This window comes from Phyllostomus hastatus, unplaced genomic scaffold (genome assembly GCF_019186645.2).
Source record: "Phyllostomus hastatus isolate PE091 unplaced genomic scaffold, TTU_PhHast_1.1 phas_contig_150, whole genome shotgun sequence".
NCBI classification, from domain to species: Eukaryota; Metazoa; Chordata; class Mammalia; order Chiroptera; family Phyllostomidae; genus Phyllostomus; species Phyllostomus hastatus.
In genome coordinates, this window is record NW_025333611.1 from 2527324 (window position 1) to 2551153 (window position 23830).

Here is a 23830-nt window from a genome sequence, read left to right on the forward strand (position 1 = left end):
CTGTTTTGCCAGGCACGACCCAAGTTTCCCAACGGTCGTTGCATTCGTGGGGAGCCCTCCCACCTCCACCCCACGTGTGTTTTCTGGTGTCGCCGAGACCGATTTGCACAGAACGGAGTGTCCACATTACTACAGTCGTAGGTTTCTCCATGGTGCAACGCAGTTTGACTTCCTGCGGGATTTCCCACACCTGTTGCAACTCAGGGCACCCGTCCTGTGTGAGTTCCCTGACGTTCAGCGAGAGCTGAGTTTTTGCAGAAGGACTTCCCCTGTCTCTTACACGTGCAGGGCTTCTCCCCTGTGTCCGTGGGCGCACTGTGAGGGTCGACTTCATTCAGGAGGATTTCCCACCTCTCTCATGTTCGTAGGGCTCCTTCCCTGGGGGGAGTTCTCTGATGGTCAGTGAGGTTGGACTTCACACAAAAACTCTTCCCACATCCATTACGTTGGAAGGGGTTTGCGCCTGGGGGGGTTCTCTGACGGAGAGTGAGGTGGGGTTTCGTACAGAAAGAACATTCACTACATTCACAGGGTTTCTGTTCCAGGTGAGTTCTCTGATGTTTGGTCAAGGCTGACTTGGAATGACTTCCCACATGTACTCCATGCATATGGCGTCTGCCCTGTGGGTGGTCTCTGGTGTTGACCGACTGCTGACGTCAGACAGAAGGGTTTCCCACGTTCGTTACGTTTGCAGGGTTTCCCCCCCTCTGTGAGTCCTCCAGTGTGCAGTTAGGGTTGACTGAAGGCGAAAGGACTTCGGACATTTGTTACATTAATTGGGTTTCTCTCCTGAACGTGTCCTGATGACCGGTGAGGCTGGACTTCACAGAAGAGGCTTTCCCACCCTTGTGACCAGCGTGGGGCTTCTGTCCTTGTGGCCGCTCTGAGGAATATTCGGGCGCGACTTCACACAGAGTGGCTGTTCACACTCACTACGTTTAAAGAGTTTCTCCGCAGTGTTAACTCCCAGGTGCATTCTTGGGGCTGGTTTCATGTGGCAGGCTTTCCCACATTCTTGACACTCACGTGGTTTCTCCCTGGGTGAGTCTTCTGAGGGTGAGTGAAGGCCAACACTTTGTAGGCCCTCTCCCATTTATGGCATCCGTAGCGTTTCTCCCCTGTGTGTGCCCTTTGATGCACAGTGAGCGCCCAACTCATAGCGATGGGATTGCCACACTCGTTACGGGTACAGGATTTCAAACCTGTGTGAGTGTTCTGATGTTTCAGTGACATCTGACCTCACACAGAAGGTTCTCCCACATTCACAACATTCATAGGGTTTCCCCCCTGCATGAGACACGTGGTGCGTGACTAGGGCTGACTCAGGGCAGCAGGATTTCCCACACTCAGTACATTTACACGGTTTCTCTTCTGGATGTTGCCCCTGGTGGACATACAGGGCTGACTTACCAGAGAAGGATTTCCCACACTCGTTACATCCATAGGGTGTCTCCCCTGTGTGTGCCCTCTGCTGTGTAGTTGGGTTGGAAGACACACAGGAGGATTTCCCACACTCCGTATGCTCATATGGTTTCTCCCCACTGTGTGTTCTCTGATGACGACTCAAGTTTGACTTTGCACAGGAGGCTTCCCCACACTCGCTACCTCGATAGGGCTCCCCTCAGTGGGAGGTCTCGGCTGGACTTCCAGGGCTGAGCATGTCTAAAAGATTCACAGTCATCAGACACGTAAAGCCATCAGGACTTGGTTCTCTGCTGATCAGTTAGGGCTGCCTTCACAGGGCTTTGTCATGGTCACGGGGCTCCTCTCCTGGGTGACTGCTCTGAGGGTCCGTGGGCTGTGATTTCTGGAAGGGTTTCCCACATTGACTGCTTTCACACGGCTCCTCTCTTACATGTGTTTTCTGACATTGAGTGAGGTGGGACTCCCGGTTAAAAGATTCCTCATAGTGACTACATTCCAAGGTTTTCTCTCCAGGGTGGGTTTTCTGAGGTTGAAATTATTCTCCTTTCCATTAGATGCATGGTTTTTCTCCTCCCTGTTCACTTCTTGATGTTTAACGAGGGCTGACTTCTCACACTCATGAGCTTCCAAGTTCTTCTTCCTCGTGTGCATTTCCTGATGGACTTCGAGTGTGGACTTGTCACTGGAGTGTCCCCATGTTCCTTACAATCGTAGGGTTTCTCTTCTGTCTGAGCCCTCCTCGGGGCAAGGATGGCTGCTGGATTAAAGACGCCTTCACACCCATGACCCTCAAATGATGGTCCCAGCATTTGAATTTTCTTTTGCTCAGTAAAGTCCTCATTATGACTTAGGGATTTCTCATCTTAGTTAGAGTCATCAGATTTCTTTCCGATATGAGTGATTTCTTGCTTGTTTTTGAGAAGCAACTACCCACTTGCATTAATTTCATCACAGTCCTTTTTTTTAAATATTTTTAAAATTTTAATTGTTGTTCATTCTCTCTTTTTTAAAAGATTTTATTTATTTATTTTTTAGAGAGGGAAGGGAGGGAGAAAGAGAGAGAGAAAGAGAAACATCAATGTGCAGTTGATGGGGGTCATGGCCTGCAACCCAGGCACGTACCCTGACTGGGAATCAAACCTGCAACACTGTGGTTCACAGCCCATGCTCAATCCACTGAGCTATGCTAGCCAGGGCTTTTTAAACAAATATGTTAATTCCCTGAGAATCTTTAAAAAATATTTTATGTATTTATTTTTAGAGAGGGAAGGGAGGGAGAAAGAGAGAGAGAAAGAGAAACATCAATGTGCAGTTGATGGGGGTCATGGCCTGCAACCCAGGCATGTACCCTGGCTGGGAATCGAACCTGCGACACTTTGGTTCACAGCCCACGCTCAATCCACTGAGCTACGCCAGCCAGGGCCACAGTTCTTGCTTGAATGATTTTTATCACTAGTAATGAATGCTGAAACATTTTTCAAACAGCCCACATGAGTCATATTGACAGGATTTTTTTTTTTTTTGCAGAAATAGGATTTGTGCCCAGAGTAAATAAATGTTTTTCTGAAAACTTTATATCTCTCTTAATTGGTATTTCTTTTTAGATTTTATGTATTTATTTTTAGAGAAGAAGGGAGGAAGAGAAGGAGAGAAACATCAATGTGTGGTTGCCTCCTGCATGCTCCCACTGGGGCCCTGAAAGGGAATCAAACCAGTGACACTTTGATTCACAGGCTGGTACTTAATCCACTGAGCCACACCAGTCAGGGTTAGTGTTTGTTTCTTGATGAGTGAAGCTCACCACAAATGTTTATCTTGGTTTTCCTGGTTCCTGTCTATTTGACCATCAAACTTCCTGACTTCTAGAAATTTAAAAAATCCAGTACACTTTTAAAATGCTAACACATTTGCTATGTTAGTATAATTTATTATGTTGCTGATTCTTAATTGTCAGGCCCAAGCTCCTTGGATCAGAAAAAAAAGAAAAAGAAAATGCCTGTTATAGTGGACAAGGAAGGTAGAGCTAGCAATGAACAGATGTATATTTGCTATTTTAAAAATATGACCATTAGGCCCTGGCTGGTGTAGCTCAGTGGATTGAGCTCAAGCTGCAAACCAAAGCATTGCAGGTTTGATTCCCAGTCAGGGCACATGCCTGGGTTGCAGGCCACGGCCCCCAGCAACCGCACATTGATGTTTTTCTCTCTCTTTCTCCCTCCCTTTCCTCTCTAGAAATAAATAACTAAATAAATATGACCTTTAGACCTAAAACAAGAAGGGGAGACTAAACACAGGAAATGAACTGAGGGGAAAGCATTGTACAGAAGCTCAGATATTGGGGCAAACCCAGCAGAAGCTATGGCCAGGAAGGAGAGTGGCAGGAAGTGATGGTACATGAGTGTTCGGGAGGACCAGCACAGGACGCCTTGGGTGCGGGATAAAGCAGGTAATGTATGTATATACGGACAGAGCCCATGCTCTATGCCAATGGACAAAATAAGATTTATATCGGTTGTTCAAGATACCTTTACAAAAAAACACAGCAAATATTTTTTTTTTAATATTCACTCCCAATCACAAGTTATAAGTCTGATACAGAGTCCTTCACTCAGCAGCCTGCTTTTCAGCTTTGGTTCCACTAAAACCTCAGCTGTCGCCCAGGAAATGCATCTCTCCCGAGCCTGTCTGTCTCTCTGTCTCTCTGTCTCTCACGTGTGCACGTGCACACACACACACACACACACACACACACACGCTTTTTCACATCATGCCCCTTAAACTCCATCTTCTCCAACACCACAGGTAATCCCTACCCACACGTTTCATTGACACACTTTGGAAAGCATCAGCTGTGTCCACCTAGCACTGATAGCACTGAACTTCAGAGTGCATCATGCAACTCTGCTTCCCTCTCCCGACTCCACCCGAGGCTCCCAGCAGGCCTGACTGTGTCTCCAGCTGCCTCTGAGTAGTTACAGTTGGTGGCCCCGGCCAGCAGCACGCATCATAACTCCCTGGAAATTCGCTCAGAGCACAGCGCACAGACCCTTGCGGCCCCGTGTTACCCCATCAGTCAGAATCGACAAGAGCGCCATGCAGGCCCGTGTCCTCAGGAAAGGCTCTCTGAGTAAACGCATCGATCCGTGTTAACAGATGGACATATTTCCTATCTATGGCACAACACGGTCAGGAGAAGCCAGAAAAGACCCTTCAGGTGGGAACAAAAGCCTCAGGCAAACAACCAGGTGCTGCCAGGTGACACAGGGGCTGATCAAGTAAGTGTGAGTTGCTCGTGGCTCAGCCACTGAGTGAAGTGGGAATTCTTCTTCTTTTTTTTTTTTAATTTACTCATTGATTTTTTAGAGAGAGGGAAAGTGAGGGAGAAAGAGAGGGAGAGAAACATCGATGTGCCAGAGAAACATCCATCAGGTGCCTCCCATAAGCTCCCAACTGGGGACCTGGCCTGCAACCCAGGCATGGGCCGCGACTGGGACTCGAACTGGCGACCTTTTGCTTTTTGCAGGCCGGCATTCAATCCACTGACCCACAGCAGCCAGGGCTAGAAAAGATAGTTCTGTTTTGCACTGTCAGGCGAGGCTTCTCTGAATAGTACGTCTTCCCTAATGCGGCACCAGCTCATGAGCAAAGTTGGAGAGGCAAGAGGTGGAACAGGTCGCGCGCGGTATACCGGGAGGGCGGGGCTTCGGGCTGCGCGAGCAGCGGGGGAAGTCAGAAACACTCCCTGGAGTAACTCCGGACTTATCCCCGGAGTTTCCTGGGCTCCGGGCTCCTCCACCGCCTCCCTAGCAATACCGTTTCCCGCACCCCTACCCCGTGAGTCTTTCATGGATGCCATACACGTCCTGTCAATCACACAGCTGCTGGGCGTGACGGCCGAGGATTCCCGGCAGCCGGCCGGCCGCGGTCACCGCTGCAGCCACGGCGTTTGCGGGAAATCACAAGACAGGTCTCGGGTCAATAACCTAACTTGACAACTCACGGAGCTAGACAAAGAACAACAAATTTAGCCCAAACCGACCAGAAGGAAGGAAAGCACAAAGATTAGACGAGATACCAACAGAACAAGGGGCCGGGGGGGGGGGGCGGAGAAAATGAAACCAACAGCTTTTTTTCCCCTAAGGTGAAAAAAACTGGAAAACTTTTACCTAGATGGACTAAGAAAAGAAAAAAAAAAAAAAAAAGACGACGCCAAGAACTAAAATCAGAAATGGAAAAAAGCACGTTGCTATAGATTCGTCTGAAATAAAAAGGATGGAAGAGAGAACTATGAAAAACAACCCGGCAACAAACTGGATAATCAGGATGAAACGCACAAATCCCTAGACACGCAGCGCCTACCGGGACGAAGTCACAAGGGAAAGAGACAATCTGAATCCAGTTGCACCCAGTAGTGAGATTAGAGCCATCCTCCAAAATAGCCCAACAAATACAAGTCCAGGATCTGACGGCTTCCCTGCCTGGGGATCGAGGCAGCTGGCACGGCGCAGGGCGCGCGCCCCTGGGGCGGCGCCGGCAGCTCTGCGGGGTCCCGCTGCGGGCGGGCGGGGAGGGTCCACCCGCGCGACCGTGCAGAACGAGCCGCAGGAGCGGAGGAAACTCTCAGGGGCCCCAGGGTCCAAACCGCCGCGGGAAAGCCTCGGTCGCTCACACCTCAGGTGGGTTTGCGGGGCCGTAGGAACGGGCGCCACCTCCAGCGCCGCGCGGTAGGAAGTGCCGGGCCCCGGGCGCGGAGCTCACGGGCGGGGCGCACACCCGGTCCCTCCTCACCTCGCTAGTGCGCGGGGGGCCGGGCGGCCTGTCGCTCCGTCTTCCGGGCCGCGTACCTGCCGCCTCGGCGGCCAGTCGTGAGGGTGGAGACCCTGCGGCCAGCGCGGCGTCTCCACGAAGGGCGGCCCTTTCTGCACGTTCGCTCGGGGGTCCCCAGTTCAGTGCGGACACGGCCCCCGCAGACTTAGGCCGCGCGACGTCCAGGCCCCGCGCCGGCCCACGCGCGCCCGCGCCCGGGAGGACCAGTGCGCCCCACGACGCCCCGCGGAGCAGCGACGCGCGCGGGCGCGCAGAGCGCAACGCAGTCCGGGGGCCTGCGCCGCCGCAGACCCCGCGGGAGGCCCCGCCCACCCCGAGGGCAGGGCCTGGGCGGACCCTCCCGGGCCCCCCCCACCCCACATCACCCCGCCCCTCCACACCCTAAGTCCCCTTGCTCGGGCTCAGCCCCTCCTCTCAGGGGCCCCTGGGGTGCGGGGCCTCTTCACAGCCGCCAAGCAAGGGAGAGATTCGGAAATTACAGATGGAAAGCTCAGTCCGTGTAGCACAGCCGAGCAATCTTTAAAAACAGGACTGATAAAGAAATAAAGGCGGGAAGCAAAGTCGAAGCTGCAATGCACGGAAACTGGAAGCAGGTCAAACGCACACCAACGAAAACAGTGGAAAGGGTGCCTCCCACACGCTCCCAGAGACGGCTGCGCATCCTCCCGACATTTGTACCACAGAGAAATAACGGGAGCATCAGGAGGAGCCAGAGGACGGGCCCGGGACACAGGGTATTCAACGCTTTACCAAACGACAACGGGGCCTCTGGCACAGGGTGGAGAATGAAATATTTCGTGCATTATGTTTGCTCAACCCGTGGCCACTGTCAAGTACAATTGGGGCTAAATCCCTAGATCACGCATCCGCGGAGATCAGTTTTCCCCGGATGCAAAATTCTCCCCTTCAAAAGCAGATTCGTAAAACATAAGCGAAGCTTCGGATTTCCTTCCTGGGTGATGACGATGTTTTGGGCTAGCTAGAGGTCCCATGCTAACACAGAGTACCGTGCATGTACCAAAGGCCACCCAACTGTGCCCTTCAAAAAATGGTTATTTTCACGTTATGTAAGTTTCACGTCCGTTTTGAGAAAAGGAAAAAGAATCCTCACGTGATTCTCCTGCAAAGGTCTAGGTGCAGGGGCTTCTTGTACAGAGCTTTCCAGGAGGCCTCACACAATGACCTTTTCCTTCCTTCTCGTGGGCCCTGCTATCTGCAAGGGTGCGGGGGACGCAGCCAGGGCGCAGAAGCACACCCAGCAAAGAGGGGGAGGAGGGATGTAGAGAGGACAGCTCCGGAGGGAAAGGGGGACAAAGTAGTCACACACATGACGTCAGTCGGAGTGAAATAGCAAGTTTGCCTCCGATATATTTGTGGGTTCTATCACAAGGCAGTGAAAGAGGACACGTGTACATAGAGAATTTAAATGTCGAAATTACAGGAGTGGTTAGAAGCCAAGGCCTCCTAGGCTCTAGGTTTGGAAGTGAATGGGTTGCCTCTCCCTCATCCCCACCCAGGGACCCGGCCCGCAGACCAGGGCTGTGTCCTGACTGGGAATCGAACCAGCGACCCTTTGGTTCGGAGGCTGGCACTCAATCCACTGAGCCAGGGCCACTCAATCCACCAGCCAGGACCACACATGGATGTTTTCCTCCCTCTCTTTCTCCTCCCCTTCCCCTCTTTCTGAAAATAAATAGATAAAATATTTTTAAAAAAAGAAATTAAGTTCTTGGAACAATATGGCAGAAACTTAAGTAGGTTAAAAATGGTCCAAGATAAAATTAAAGACCTTTTCCTGGCTGGCATAGCTCAGTGGATTGAGCACGGGCTGAGAACCAAGGTGTCGCAGGTTCGATTCCCAGCCAGGGTACATGCCTGGGTTGCAGGCCATGACCCCCAGCAACCGCACATTGATGTTTCTCTCTCTCTCTCTCTCTCCTTCCCTCTCTAAAAATAAATAAATAAAATCTTTTTTTAAAAGAACATGTTTATCTCAAATGGAAATCCTAAAAACAAACAAACAAACAAATAAATAAATACATACATACCTTTTAAAATATTATAGCACAAAAACTGTGCAGAGCCTCAGGGTGGCCACTTGGGCCATCGGACCTGGGGAGGGCATCCACATTCACGCCCTAGCTCCGGGAGGGTTCTTCCTCCCAGACCCAATGTGTGCCTGAAGAGGTTTCACTCAGTGGTGGGAGGTGCCCACCTTGGCTGTTCCAAGCTGAGGTCAGTGTTTACCTTCTGACCCGCCTTTCACCACAGCTCTGCTCCTCCGTGCCCAAGTCCTCAGTCGTATTTGCACCCTCCCAGCTGCCCTCCCACTGCCCTGCACATGGCTCTACACCGGTCTACTTCCCGCCCGTCCTCTCGTTCAAGTCAGAATGAAATACAGCTGCCAGCCTGGACAGCCTTCTCCTGGACGGGCTCCACCGGCTCCTGCATCCCACACCTCCTCCTCCTCCTCATGATCCTTCTCCTCCTTCAAGATTTTATTTATTTATTCTTAGAGGAAAGGAGAAAGAGGAGAGAAACATCAGAGTGTGGTTGCCTCTCGCGCACCCCTACTGGGGATCTGCCTTACAACCCAGGCGTGTGCCCTGACTGGGAATCAAATTGGACCAGCGACCCCTTTGGCCTGCAGGCCAGCACTCAATCCGCCAAGCCACACCAGGCAGGGCCGAACCTTCTTTCTTGGTTGACTCTTCCGATATGCCTGCAAGCATTTTCTGATTGCCTGCTAATAACTGATTAGTGGATGGTAAATTTCCTGAGTTCTTGCATGTCTAAAAATGTCATTCTCTGTTCTCATAACTAGAATAGCTTGGCTGGATGTAGAATTCTAGACGGAACACTATTTTTTTTCCTTAGGGGGAAAAGAAAATCAACCCAATAGCACTGAGCACCCTAACACCCAAACTGTGGTCTCTAAATACTATTTCCCTCTACCGGAATCAGGGCTGCTGGGAGAGCTGGCTGATTAGGGTTTGGGGTAGGAAATGTTCAAGGTAAACCTGAGATACCTTGTCACACCAGAACGTTTGAACTGGGTGGCGGTACTTTATAGCTGCAGGGACATAAATACTCAGCAAAGGCCATGAGCTTTTTAAACACTGTAACCTGTCCACACGTTAAGAAGGAACAGAGAAATGCAAGCCATCCGCCTCTCTGGAAAATGAGCAAAGAAGAGAGCGCTTGCCGCGGTCCTGCGTCGTTTTCCACGGGCCCGCGGCACTTCCTCACGACCCCGGACACTGTGCCGTTGGACCGCGGCTAGCCTTTGTCGGTGGCAGTGAAATGACATCCCAGAACTTAAATGTGCCTGCCCTCTCATCACCCAACAATGGACACGGCTACATTAAAAGTCCGCATAGCTGCACGGAGACGTGTGTACGAGGACCCACAGGGCGGCGCTGTTGGTAACCGTGAGAGGCGGGAGCAACCCCACCCCCACTGGCAGCAGTGACGCAAGGTACGGTGCATGCGCAGAATGAAAGGCGGGGGTAGGGCAGTTAAAATGAGCGAGGTGGCTCTGTAGGTAGGAAAAAAGGTCCTTATTTTGCACTGGCTGGTGTTACTCAGTGGACTGAGCGCCAGACTGCGAAGCAGGGGGTTGCTGGTTCGATTCCCAGTCAGGGCACATGCCTGGGTTGCAGGCCAGGTCCCCAGTTGGAGGTGTGCAAGAGGCAACCACACATTGATGTTTCTCTCCCTTCTGTCTAAAAATAAAATCTTAAAAAAAAAATGTTATTATCTGTTGAATAAAGCGAGTTCCAAGGAGATATCCCTGGTTTTAAAACACTCCCACATGCATAGAAGAAATGGGTGCCCCCTTGTCCCACAGAGGTCGTGGTGCCTGACATGTGTTTGTGTTGAGACTCGTAAGGAGATGCAGAGTGTACTTAACAGATTTTCCTATGCCTGGAATTCTTACAGCTGGCATGCATTTTGTAATCAGGAAAAAAAGCTAAATAATGAACAAGGATCATAAAGCTTTTTATTTAATAAATATAACCAAAAATTTCAAAATACTTTATTCCATATGTAGCCAATTCGAGACAGGAAAAAGAGTTAGGAGGAAATGTTTGGAGAGATTAAGTGAAGGAAAGGGTCAGGAGAGAGGCAGGAGGAGGTTGGGAATGTGAGTCGAGAACAGGAAAATAACAAACGCAGGCGGAGGCAGAGACAGGCGCTGGGGGCCCCGTGACTCCCCCGGCACCCCCCCACCCCGCCCCCGTCATTGGTCACATCTCGCAGGCGTCCTTCCCCCCTTGGCAACGAAGGGAGACGCTACACTGACGCTCGGGGAATGAACCAGGACTCCAGAAATCCCCACCCCGGGGAAGGCTGGTTCCTCTTTCTCCTTGACCATCGGGTTTGAGGTGTTTCCCCTCCGAGATTAGAGAAAGGAAAACGGGCTGGACAGCCGCGAACTCTAGCCAGGAACCGCTTTGTTTTTCTGAGCAGACTTTAAGATCCTCAGGGCTGTCCTTTTGCACTAGGTCTTAACATCCATCTTCGCTCAAAGCCTGTCTTTTTTTTTTTTTTTAGAAAAACCTGGACTATTGGGTTCTGTTCTGATGCCTCCAAATGACACTCGGAAATAGAGTTTACTTTGCAGTTCATGGGTTTCAAATCCGTCCGGGAAAGATGGGAGGGTCAGGCCCGGTCAGGGGGGTAGGGGGGCGGTGACACCGTGTGCTGAGAAGTCAGTGATGGAGTTCAAAGGTGGGTGTGCAGGCCCCGCCCTGGCCCAGAGCAGGCGGGCCGGGAGGAAGCCCGTGGCAGGGGGGCCTCCTCCGAGGAGGGGTCTGTGACTCAGGCACGGCTCTGGACCACCAGGAAGGGGACCACGGGAGGGCTGGCCGACAGCCCTCTGGTCACAGTGCTGTCCCCGTACGGCCGAGGGTGTGTTGGGAGCTTGTGGCAGTGTGGGGGTGCTCCAGGCCTCCCGCAGACCCGGAAGGCAGGCTCAAAGCTGGCCCCAGGCCGACCCCTCACGGACCAGTACTAGTTCCCTAAGAGAACCCCCTAAAAAACAGTGTTTGTAGAACCCAGAGGGGCCGGACGCCTCGGAGAGCTCCCTGAGGGCAGCGAGGGGCAGCGACAACACGCGACCCAGGCAGACCGCTGGTTTCTCCAGTCTTTATTAAAGCTAGGTCCTCCTGCCCACTGCTCAGAGCGGGACAGAGGCAGCCGGGCCCGCAGGGGCGCCGAAGGGGTGCGTTTGAGGGCTGTGCCTGGAGGGCCAGCCCGGAGCCAGGCCCCCGGCCATTTGGGGCCAGCCCACCTCGCCCCGACCCTTTCTGAGGCTCCTGTCCCACAGGGAGAGGAGACCAGGGACCAGGACCCCTGCCCTCTTTACCACCCCGCCTCACTCCCCCACCTCCCAGGCGCACTCACACCACCGCCTCCTGCACCCCCGACTCCCAGCCCCCAGCAGCCGGCTGCTGGCCCTCGGCCCCCAAAGGCCACGTCTACACTAAAACAGAGGGAACTAGGTCTAAAGGGAACGCAGATGCTCAAAATCTGTTTGCTGGCCCCACGCACACCGGCCACAGAGGTGTTAGGTCTTAAGAATGGGGGCCGGGGGGTGCCGCCTCACACAAGCTGTGCCCTGCCCCATGGTTTCCAGTGGCCCAGCCCAGGAGGTGGGGTGCGGGCCAGGTGTGGGCCTTGCATAGTTGGGAGGTTGGTTGGTCATTGAGCCAAGGGTTCAGGACCAGGCTGCACAGATGGACCACCGCTGTGCAGGCTGCCCACGTCAAGGGCAGAATGGCAGGCAGAGGCAGTGTTAAAGTGACCCGCAGATGTCACAGGGCCCTGATTGTGACACGGGAGCAAGGATCCCGCCACCAGACTCGGTCGCCGTGCATGTGGCTATCAAATCTAAGTGAGCGTTGGGCTCGGGAGGGCAGGCCGGCACGTGTCCGACAGCTCCGGGAGAGATGGCGGCCCGGGGCGAAGGCTGGGGCCCAGGCCCCCGAGGGTCTCTGAGTGTGTCCCCTCCTGTGCGAGGGTGAGCACCAAAGGACTCTGAGGAGAGGCTGAGACTACAGTGGCCGGCGCGGCAAGCACCTGGCCCGGCTGAGTGCTCGCATGGGGTGAGGACAGTGGGTGACTCAGGAGAATAAGGCTTAAGATAAGATTCCTTCGGGACTTGCAAACCCCGTGCCCCGCCCGCCCTGCCCCCAGGCCACAGGGTTGCTTCCTGGCTTTTGATCCTCCACCCCATTCTTCAGGCCACACGAAAGATGGAAATACACACTCACAGTCCCCAGTCCAAACCAAAGCTCCCCCAGCTGCATTTCTGCCCCAGGTTAGGGACGACCACCGTCCTTTGGGGCCTCAAGGGCCGCCCCTGTTCCCCCAAGTGCACGGTCTGTAGAACTCCCCGGAGGTGCTCAGCTGACCAGAGGACCCCCAAGCGTCCCACTGAGGTATGGAGGAAGTCCGCAGCAAACCTACGGAGAAGCCGGCGCCGGGCCCTCCACCACCCTGCCTTCCCCTTGGCGAAAGGGCTTCTCCTCCCTCACTGTAAGACCCCTGGTTTATAGACTGTCCCGGGGGCCCCCCAAGTCAGAACCCCAATAAAATAAATACAGTGGCCTGACACCCCTACCGCTTGGTTTCACAGCACCGACCAGGGACGTGGAAGTCTTTGTCGGGGTGGGTGGCCCCTGCCTCGCCACGTCCGCCCAGCTCTCCTCTCCGCCCCCGACAAGCTGGGCGGCGCCAATCCCAGGGGGCACAGGGAAGCCCGCGGCCAGGGGCTGAGGGAAGGCACCGCACCGGGACTGGGGCCCTCAGCCCCGAGAGGCCAGAGGAGCAAGGGGCTGGCACCCGAGCAGCCCTGGGGAGGGGCCGGTGGCCCAGCGGGCTGTGGTTCCACTGGCCTCGGGCACTCACAGGACGCTCTCCTCATAGGCGCCCGAGGGCCCCGCGAACACGGTCGCGGGGTCCGAGCCGAAGCTCGTTCCGCCCGCGAACTCCAGCAGGGTGCTGCCGTGCTCCCCCAGCCCGGTGCCCGTGCTGGTGCTGGGCGGCCCCTTGGCAGGCGCCTCGGTCTTAGGCGCGGGGGCCGCGGCTGCGGTGCCGGGCGCGCCGGCCGCGCCGCGGTGCGTCTTCATGTGGGTGAGCAAGTGCGAGCTCTGCGAGAAGCGGCGGCCGCAGTTGGCGCAGGCGTAGGGCCGCTCGCCCGTGTGCGTGCGCTGGTGCGTGACCAGCACCGAGCGCTGCGAAAAGCGCTTCCCGCACTCGGGGCACGGGAAGGGCCGTTCGCCCGTGTGGCCACGCCGGTGCTTGGCCAGGTTGGAACGCTGCGCAAAGCCGCGGCCACAGTCGGAGCAGCGGAAGGGCTTCTCGCCCGTGTGTGTGCGCCGATGCCGCTTAAAGTCCGAGCTGTGGCCGAAGCCCTTGCCGCAGTCAGGGCAGCGATGGGGCTTCTCCTCGGCGTGAGCCCACTGGTGCCGCGTCAGCGCCGCGCTCTGCCCGAAGCGGCGGCCACACTCGCCACACGCATAGGGCCGCTCGCCGGTGTGCGCGCGCCCGTGCGCCGTCAGGTGCGCACGCCGGCTGAAACCTGCGCCGCACACGCCGCACACAAAGGGCTTCTCACCGGTGTGGCCACGCACGTGCGCCGCCAGGTGTGAGCCTCGAGCGAAGCGCGCGCCACACTCTGGGCAGGGGAAGGGCCGCTCGCCCGTGTGCGTGCGCCGGTGGCGCGCCAGGTGCGAGCCGTACACGAAGCTCTTGCCGCAGTCTGCGCAGCGGTGCGGCCGCTCGCCCGCATGATAGCGCTGGTGTTTGGCCAAGGCGGCACGGCGCCCGAACGTCTTGCCGCAGTCGGAGCAGATCCATGGGCTCTCCTCTTCGGCCAGTGTGGCGGGCGCCGGCTCGGCCAGCAGTCCCCCAACGGCCGGCCCGAACGCACGCAGCCCGCCGCCGCCGCCCCCAGGCCCACCACCGCTGCGGAAAGGGTCGCAGGCCAGTCCCGCGCCCTCCACCAGAGAAAGCCGGCCCCCCAGGGGTCCTGGCAGAGGCCGCCCATCGGCCGGCAGCTGCTCCCCGAAGCCCGGGAGGCTTAGGATCTGGAAGCCGTCCGGATGCAGCCAAGACTTGGGGTGAACAGAAAAGTGGAAGCCGAGCGGGTGCGAGGAGGGACCTTCGCTGTCGCCTAGGCCATTGCCGAGTTCCAGAAACCTCCTGTCGCGTTCCGGGTCCTCTTTGCTCCGAGGGGTGGGCGCCTCTGCTGCAGCTGCAACCTCCTCTCTCGCCTGGGCCTCGGCCTCTCCATCCACCTCGCTGGCTTCAGGCAGCTCCGGCCCGGCCTCAGCTTCCTCGGGCTGCGCCGCGAGCACCGTCTCGCAGGGCTCTTGGCGAGGGCCGTCGCTGCTGGGCTCGGAGCAGCCCCCACCGCGCCGGTGGCGCTGGAAGTCCGCGCGGAGGCGGAAGGCCTGGCCACAGTCCGGGCAGCAGTGCGGCCGGTCGGCCGTGTGCACGGCCTGGTGCCGCGCGAGCGCCGAGCTCTGGCTGAAGCTGCGGCCGCAGTGCGGGCACGGGTAGGGCCGCTCGCCCGTGTGCGTGCGCTGGTGCGTGACCAAGTAGGAGCGGCGCCCGAAGCCCGCGCCGCAGAAGGCGCAGCGGTAGGGTCGCTCGCCGGTGTGGATGCGCCTGTGCGTCACCAAGTGAGATTTGTAGACGAAGCGCTTGCCGCAGTCCGGGCACGGGAAGGGCTTCTCGCCGGTGTGCGTGCGCTGGTGGATGGCCAGGTGCGAGCGGTACACGAAGCCCTTGCCGCACTCGTCGCAGCCGAAGGGCTTGACGGCCGCGTGGTAGCGCTGGTGCTTCGCCAGCCGGGACCGGTGCGGGAACACCTTGCCGCACACCTCGCAGGTGGTCTCCGGGCGCCCCACCTGGGCGGCCGCTTCCGCCGGGAACGCCCACGGCGCCAGCAGGCCCCCGTCCGCCTCACCGCCCGGCAGGAAGGGCTTCGCCTCCGGACCCTCGGCCAGCGCCCCCAGGCCGCCTGGGTCGAGCCCCCAGCCCTCCGGAGTCTGCGCGGAATCCGAGTCATCGGGGCCCCACGTCCCGGGCACGTCCCCCACACCATAGGCCGCTGACCACAACCCCGGCGGCTCGTTCTCGTCCTCGGCCACCTCTGCCAGGAAGTCCTCGTCGTCTTCCTCCTCGTGGTCCTCTATGTCGTCGGTCCAGAACCAGGCACCTGAAGGCGGCAACGGAAGCCGGAAGAGAGAGGTGAGAAGAGGCTGCGCCGGGAGCCCCCGCGGGCTCCGGCCCCTGGAAACCTCCGCTTCTTCAGGGGCAGCCGCCGCCGCCGCCGGCTCTGCTCAGCATCCCTCCCTCCGGGCTCTTCTCCACCCGCCTCAGGCTGGCCAGCACCCGGCGTCTCCCTCCTGCGCCCAGAGCAGAGCCAGGAAAGGCTGCCCTGGGCCGAGGAGACCGGGGGCTCTCCGCACCCACCCCAAGAGGCTCCAGCATCTGCCCGGACGCCGCCCAGGCTCCCCTGCTGGGCCGCGCCCCAGCCCGGCCTTGTCTGCACGGCTGTGCGTGTGCACAATGGTCCCCAGCTGGCTCAGGCTGCAGGGGAGCTGCTTGCCGCTCGCCACTTCCCGCCCCACAAGGACAAGGACCCCCCAGGTTCCTGCTGCCCCATCCCCCCTTCTCCAGGCTGCACTGCGCCCTCTCCCTTCAGCGCAGAGCGTGGACACGGGGCCAGGTCTGCAGGGCTTCCGCGTTCGTAAAAGGGGGTTGCTGGTCCCCCTGCCACCGTGACCCCCCCCCCCACCGGAGGGAACTGGTGTTTATGCAGCGGGCGCAGAGTCCCACAGGGAACAGACACCTGGCCCGCGGGGGGGCGGGGGGGCAGTTGGGGGAGGATTCCAAAGCACCTGCGTGCTTCCCCGTGTGCGCCTCACGCCCTGTGCCCATGGTGGTGGACGCGCGTCATTTCCGTGGCCCACCTGCAGGGGAGAGTCTGGCCAGAGCCCAGACCTCAGAGGGGCCCACCTTGTCCAGAAGCACGAGCGGAGAATACACTCGTGCTCTGCAAGGCTACACGCTGGCCACACAGCAGCTCTGCCGGGCGCAGCAGCAACCCTCGCCGGCTCGGCGGCACAGACACGAAGGTGGGGGAGGGGACAGACTGTTCAGCAGACCGGGTGCAGCGTCTCTCAGGGAGGACCCCAGATGGACAACCCCTGCAGGGTGACCCCCGCAGACAGGTGACTTCTCTGACACCCTGATCCTACCCGCCTCAGGCTCTGCAGATGGCCGGGGTCGGGGGTGGGGGAGCATTCCAGGTCCCCAGCCAGGTTCACGGACACACTGAGGCACCAAGACCCGCCAAGGACCGTGGAGGACCGGGCACATCCAGGCCCCGTGACGAGGGACTGGCCAGTGCCAGCGTGTGGCCCCTTCACGTGCAGGCGGCTTTTCCGAGATGTGCCCATAATCAGGACACACGTCCCTCTCAGATCCTCTGAGAGAGGCCACCGACCTCCCAGTCTCCTCCGGGAGGCAGCCGAGATGGGTCTCGCTGGTCGGAGCCCTGAGCCCCGTGACCCTGAAGCCCAGGAAGGGTTCCGAGAGGGCCCTGGACCACGGGCACTGGGGCGGAGAGCCCACCCCGCAGCGCAGTGCAAAGGGGGCCTGAGGCCGACCCACCGGGGGCAAGTCAGGCGATCACCCCCTGAAAGGTCAACTCCCTCACGAGCGAGGTGTTCCCCGGGGCCGTCAGGGCCACCGAGGGGATGTGGGGAGACGCTCCGGAGCACGCACGCACACGGGGAGCGCCGCCCGCGTGTTCCTGTTTGTTTGTTTGTTTGACTTTAAACACACCTCGGACCGACGAGTCTGTCCAGGCACGTGACTGGCGTGACATTCACCCCCCCAAAGCCCAGCACACCTACTGTGTGCAGGCCTCCGCTGAACCTGCTGGAACTCCGAGGGCGCCTCACGACCCCCCAACCGGACACCTCCGCAGTGTCGCCAGTCCGACGTCCTCAGGTTGGAAACTCCAGATTTAGTTCAAACTCTTTATTGTCCAGGGGGGTGAAGTGAGGCTCGGACAGACGGAGGGAGAGAGCCAGAGCCCGGCCCCAGGCCCCCGGAGACGGCTGCCCTGAGTGCTGCCCGGAGGAGCCTCTCCAAAACACCCTCTCCCGGAGCTCCAGAGCTGCCCGCCCAGGCCGGAGGCCCGTCTCCGGGCCTTCCGGGAGGGGAGGGGAGGCTCAGAGGCACCCGCTGTGGCCGAGTGGGTGGAGAGACCAGAGGAGTGGCCTCAGCACGGCCGGCACCTGGGGCTCACCCCTCGGGGCTGGCAACCTCACAGCGGGCCCCACTCCCAAAAACACTCAGAGACTCCAAGGCAAGGACAAGGACTCACTTCTAAAGTCCCGAAAGGGACCTCTAGGTGCTCAAATGACCTCCCTGCCCGCGGCTGTCTGCAGGCTGGGACAGGAGGAGCCAGCCCACAGCGGCCACCCCATCCCCACGAAGCCCGCCCCACGGCCCAGGCCAGCAGTGCCGGCCACAGTCGGGCGGGGCTCGCGGGAGCTGTGTGGGCAGGAGCCCGGGAGAGGCTGTCTCGTGCTCACCTGTGTAGACACCGGTGACGATGTCGCCCTCCTCAGGCCGGGGGCTGTCGGGCACCCAAGGCTCCTGCCCGTGTTCCAGCCGGGAGATCAGGTCTGGCTTGGGGATGGGGTACCCTGCCGCGGAGAGAGCCAGAGGGCAGTGCGGCTGCGCCCACAGGCCCCCGCCAGCTCCTCTCTCCTCTCTCCTCCGCCCCTTCCCGGACCGGCCCTCCCACTTCCCTGCGCACTCGGGAAAATTCCACATCCCCTTCTCCATAGCCCTGCCCTGAGAGCCCCCCACCCCCACACCTTCTGCAGGGCGCCCCCTCCTCTCTCCTTCGCCCCTCGAGGCCTCTGGGGGTGTCTGAGAGGCCAGGGCTGGGTTGGCAGCTCTGCAGAGCACGTCCACCTGGCTCGCGGCACAGCCGGGCCGCACCGGGGCCCCCGGGGCAGCTCCCGCCCGGCAGCGGGGTGGTCCGGGGCTCCCTGGGGGGTGGTCCGGGGCTCCCTGGGGGGTGGGCCCCCGCCCCCAAGACCCCGTGGCTGCAGATGTGGCCCTCTCAGGCAGCCGGGCGTGGGGACCCGAGGGCCCTGCTCACCCAGGGACACCAGGATCCCGTAGTTCTCCCGCATGACTTCCTCGTAGAGGTCCCGCTGGCCGGCGTCCAGCCGCCCCCACTCCTCCAGGGAGAAGTACACCGCCACGTCCTCGAAGGCCACCAGCCCCTGGGAAGCAGAGCGCCCGGGTCGCAGCTCTGAACGGCCCCAGGTGGGGCGCGGGGGGGGGGGCGGGGCAGGGCCCGCAAAGGCAACAACGGAGGGTGACCTGGACAGGCCAGGCCAAGGCCCCGAGACTCGGTGCCCACGGGGCCACAGCCCGACGCCGTCACCGGCGGGCCCACCGCCGCCCACCAGCACTGGGGGCTTCCAGGCCTGGCCACGGCCCTCCGGGGCAGGGTCCATGCCCGTCCGGAGAGCAGGAAGCCAGGCTGGGGGGGGGGCGCACCAGGCTCACGTGGGGCAGAGCCAGGATCCACACAGCCGCCTCGTCCCGCCCGCGTCACCGGCTGGCTCAAGCCAGCAGTCATGTCTAAGGGCCCACGCCCGGGGCGGGGGAGGGGGGGGCAAGCGGCGCCCGCTGAGCTGAGTGTGGGCACTGGTGTCCAACCTGACAGTCTCCGCAGGAACGCAGAGCCTGGACAAGGGACAGCACCCCGGGGAAGGGGCACGGCCTGGCCCCGGGGAAGAGCCAGGCCTCTGAAGGAGCCGCACTGCGCCGGTGAGTGGGCGGCGGCGGACAGGGGCAGGACATTCCGATGACCTGGGAACCAGGCTGGGCCCCAGGAGAGAGGAACCACAGCCCACGGCCTTGGGGCTGCAGACGCCCGGCACTTTCCGCAGCCACATCCCAGCTCACAGCCCGGGCTGCTCGGCCCGAGGCCCACAGTGCGGCCCACAGCGGTCTCCAGGGCAGCAGCGGGCAAGCCCCCGGGCACCCCTGCCCGGCTAACTGCGCTCCAAAGGAGAAGGCGGCTCACCTGAGACCCAGCTGTGAGGAAACCACCCTCCTCCTCCTCCTCGTCGTCCTCCTCCTCCTCCTCGTCCTCATCCTCCAGGTCTTCCTGCCCAAGCATGGCCGGAGGCCGGGAGGCCTGCAGGGCTGGGGGGGGGAGTCTCTTAGGGGCCTGGCCGCCCCGGCCGCCTCCGCCCACCCAGCAAGCAGGCTCAGGAGCTCCCGGCGAGTCCGCACGTCAAAGCCTGGCCCTGGCGTCCCAGCCCCAGCTCCAGCCCCAGCCCCAGCCCCAGCCCCAGCCCCAGCCCATCAGGCCAAAGAGCCCCCCCGGCCTGCCCACCCGAGCCCCCACCTACCCTCCTTCCCCAGTGGCCGGCTCCTCCTTACCTTTTGCCTGAAGAGCCGGGGCCTTGGCGTCACCACCACGGCCAAGGCGTTCCTGGGTCCCCGACGCCGGGCTCCGCTCTTCCGCCGCCACCTCCTCCTCCTCCACGTCCTCGTCCTCCTGCAACTCCACCTCCACCTGGTCCACCTGGTCCCCCTGCCCGGCCCACCGCCCGTCGGCCTCCAGGGCCTCCACCACCTCCTCCTCTTCCTCTTCTTCCACCACCAGCTCCTCCTCGTCCTCCGGCATCTCCACCTCTTCCCCCTTCTCTTCCTCCTCCTCCTCCTCCTCCTCCTCCTCCTCCTCCTCAGGATCACATTCCGACCCGTCCTCCGCCCTCTCCAGGTGGGCGGCCGGGGAGTCCGGAGCCGTGTGGAGGGCCGCCATCTCCGCGGGAAGTCAGCCTCAGCCTGGCCTGAAACACAGATGGGCCGCGGGATGAGCCGCCCTGGCGTGCTCACCGGCCGTGGGAGGTCTCTTCTAGCTCGGAGACCAGCAGCCCTGAGAGCTGAACTGTCAAAGCCCAGTGGCTCAGCCCGGGCACTCAGGAGACGCAGCCAGGGAGATGCAGCCAGGCGGCGGCATGGCCAGGGGCTGTGGGTGCAGGGGAAGGGAGGTGTCTGGCCCCGGGGGCCACCTCTCCCTCAGCTGTGAACCCTCCCTCGGCCCCAGTAAAGCCCCGAGGGCAGGAGAGAGTCAGTGTGCAAGGCTGCTTCTCGGGAGTGGACCCGCAAACATGCCCATCACCCAGCACCTGCTCCATCAGCATCTCCGATCTCAGCGGGTTCCTCCCTGGCGTGAGCCACACCCACTACAGACACGGCCGCCCGCAGTCCCGGGGTGAAGGGTGAGGGCGCGGACACAGGAAGGGCCCTGAGACGGCAGGCCGCACAGGGCAGCGGGGCCGGGCACCGCTGGCCCAGCTCTGCCAGCGGGCAGCACCTGCCGCCGACCCCCCGACACAGGCCGGGGGCACCAGTGAAGACGCCCAGGTCCTGAGGACAGGTCCCGTCACGGGGCGCCCCGCAGAGCTGCTCAGGGGCCAGCTTGGACTGCACAACCGTTCGCCTCCGCACAGACAAGGCCGTGCGCAAGCACTTCCCGGACGGCTCCCGGCCGCCACTCCGAACCCACACTTAAATGGCCAGGGTGCTCCTCCGGAGTCCAAGGCCCGGGCCCAGGCCCAGGCCCAGGGGCTGGGGCTCACTAGCACCCGGAAGCCGCCTCTGCCCTGACCCCCGGGCCCCCCTGCTGGCTCCAGCCCCAGCTCGAGGTCCCAGGTGAAGGACTCAGCCTCTGAGGGTGCCCCCCAGCCCCAGCCTCTCCCAGAGCCGCCTCTTCGGTCTCCACAGCTCTCTGGCGGGTGAAGGCGCCGCCCCAGCCTCCTCTGGGAGCACGCAGCCCTGCCCTGCCCAGCTCTCGGGGCGAGGAGAATGCCAGCAGAGGTTTCCCAGCTGCCACCTACCTCCGGCTCAGAGGGCTCTGCTCACCCTGACCTCAGGCGGCAAATTCAGGCCGAGCACAGAAGCCACGCCCAGCACGGCAGAGACACCTCCAGCAGGGCCCAGGGACCCACCTCGACAGCAAAAGCCACAGCTTTGGAATCAACCGACCCCGTGCTCAGGGCCTGGACGCGTGGCACCTCCCCCTCCTGGGACTCCCTTTCCCTCTTCCTCACCCACCCTCCAGAGGCAGCCCACCCCCCTCCCTCCTGCAGGCCCAGGCGCACCCAGTGCGTGGGTGGGCCGCGGCCCTCACGGCACCTGTGCTGTTCATACGTTAGCGGCGGCCTGCTCCCCGCCAGGCCCCCAGGCACACAGTCAACCCTAAGAAGGTGGGAGCTCCCCCTGCTCATCTCTGGATCCCCTCAGGCCAGCCCAGAAGGCGCGCTCAGCTCCTTGGTGAAGAAATGACCCCAGATCCCGCAGTCAGTGGGGTGAGCGTGGCATTTAAAAACGCAGCCTCCTGGCCCCGCTGACAAACTCCGGGCCCCCGCTGGCCGCTGTTGGGGGTCCCACGCTGGGAGGCACTGAGCGAGTCTGCCTCCAGAGAGGTCTGGCCCAAAGTCCCTTCTCCCAGCGAGTGCACCTGCCGGTGCCGGGCGAAGGGAAGGACCCAGCAGCTACGGAGGCTGGCAGTCGCCCTGCGTGGGACGAGGGTCCAGCACAGCCAGACACCCCCGGACGACCCGGAATGCAGAACAGAGCACTTCTAAAAACGGGCCTCGGTCACTCTAGCACTGTGTTCGCTTTGCCTCCCCGGGTGCGCACGGGGCGCGCTCCCCAGACCTGCAGGCCCTTCCGTCCTCTCCGTCAGCCCACCAGGAACTCACTCTGCGTCCTCCCCGACATCCAGTCCCAGGCTGGCAGCCACAGCGGGGCAGGGGCGCAGTGCCGCCAGCAGGCACTCCGGGTCACCCCAGGCCCTTATCTCCGCTGGAGCCCTGCACCAGAGGCTGCAGCGCTGCCGGCAAGACACCTTCCATGGGGAGAAGGGAGGACCCCGAGGATGGAAGGAAGGGGCAGAGTTGAAAACCGGCTGGAAATGTTCCAGAAAAGTGGATCAGGAGACACTGATCCGGGAGAAGAGAACTCTCGCGGTAGGGGGGGCGTGGGTCGGTGCGGATGGATTCCTCCCCTCTGTGCGGCCTCGCTCACCGCACCCCTGTGATTCAAGGCCTTCCAGGTTTCCAGCTCCTCCGGGAAGCCTTCCTTCTCTCACCTCCAGGGTCCTCACCGTCTGACCACCGACCTGGGCTCCCCGGCTCTCCAGGTGCAAGCGCACCTACCGACCGTGCCAGCCCTCGCACCTCCCCGGCGGCTCCCCAGACGGGCCAACACTTGTTGACTCAACCAAGTACCAAGGTCTCCCGACACAGGCGCGGCTAGGGGGCTGGTCCTGCTGCGAGCACACTTCCCCTTCCCCGCCCGCACCGGTTCCTGCGCGGAAGGCCAGCCACTCTCCCACCTCTGCAGCCACATGGGGCAGCCCAGACCCCATCCAACTCCAGTGCCTGCAGTGACAGACAGCACAGCGGCCCGCTCAGGCGTCCATTTGCAGACGAGGGAGGGAGGCCCCAGCAAGGCTCCCAACGGCACTAAGCAAGCTCACCAGGGTCTGGCCAAGCTCCTGCACCTTTTCAAGGGGCTCGCCTCCCACAGAAGCCCTGGCGGTGTCAGCCCCTCCTGGATGGGTGTGTCCCTGGGGCCGGCCACCGACCGACCCCCGCCCCAGACGGCGGCGAGCACCTCCCGAGGAGTCGTGGCTGGCCCCCGCCCCATCCCACCTGCTCCGCGCTGCCTTCCTGGACAGGCCCTGGGGGCGGAGCCCGCCCCACCGCGCAGGCCCCGGCGAGGGTCGCAGGCCGCGGCGGGCATGGGCGCGGCCGCCGGAGGCCTGGCCAGTGCGCCGCTCCGGCCCGACCAGGCGCAGGCCCGGGCCCAGGGCTCCGCCGCGCGCCGCGGCCTCCCCGCCGCCTCCCGGGCCGGCGTCGAGGGGCGGCCCGGCCCCGACCCCACGCCCGCGCCCCCGCCGCACCTGCCGCGCGCGCCGCCGCCCGCCGGCCCCGCCACACACTCACCGCGCGCTGTGGGCCGGCCGAGCCGCCGCCGGACGCCGGGGCCGGGCAGGGCCTGCGCCCCGCGCTACACAAAGTGACGGCCCCGGAGCTGCGCGGCGGCGGCGCGTGGGCACCGGAAGTACCGCCGCGGGCCCCGCCCCGCCCGTGCCCATGGGGGGGCACTTCCGGTCACGCGGGGTCCAGCGCGGCTCCTGGAGGGGGCGTTCGGGAGCGAGAGGAATCTCCCCGCGTGCGACGGCACGCTCAGGCCTGGAGCCGGCGCTCAAGTGCACCCGCGCCCCCACCCCGGGGACCCCGGCGCCACCCCCCCGCCCCGCGATCGTACCCCTGAAGGCTCCAGAACCCCATCTCGAGACCCCTGCCCACCCCTGAGACCCCGGCCCGGACCCGAGACCCCGACCCCACTGCCGAGACTTCGCCCTGACCCTGGAGCCCCCACGAGAGGTTCCGCGGCTTGGAGCGTCCCCCCTCCCCAAACTCACCCAGGCATGACTCGG

General features: G+C 61.3%; 1 protein-coding gene across 1 annotated transcript; it reads right to left on the reverse strand.

Moving 5' to 3' along the window:
- Window positions 1-10233: 10233 nt before the first annotated feature.
- Window positions 10234-23462, reverse strand: ZNF316 (zinc finger protein 316). Its single transcript, XM_045820993.1, has 6 exons — window positions 23334-23462; window positions 19756-20168; window positions 19394-19515; window positions 18455-18581; window positions 17877-17990; window positions 10234-15484 (listed from the first exon to the last, which is right to left on the reverse strand). The coding sequence occupies exons 2-6, from the start codon at window positions 20138-20140 to the stop codon at window positions 13164-13166; spliced, it is 3069 nt and encodes a 1022-aa protein (XP_045676949.1). The 5' UTR covers window positions 20141-20168; window positions 23334-23462; the 3' UTR covers window positions 10234-13163.
- Window positions 23463-23830: the final 368 nt, after the last annotated feature.

What these genes read in the sequence shown, in the direction of transcription:
- ZNF316 (XM_045820993.1), bottom strand. Translation starts at nt 20,140, where the DNA reads ATGGCGGCCCTCCACACGGCTCCGGACTCCCCGGCCGCCCACCTGGAG. An exon ending in CCCGGCTCTTCAGGCAAAAG is followed by an intron (nt 19,516 to 19,755) that starts GTAAGGAGGAGC and finishes TCCCCCCCCCAG; the next exon opens with CCCTGCAGGCCTCCCGGCCT. An exon ending in CGGGATCCTGGTGTCCCTGG is followed by an intron (nt 17,991 to 18,454) that starts GTGAGCAGGGCC and finishes TCTCCGCGGCAG; the next exon opens with GGTACCCCATCCCCAAGCCA.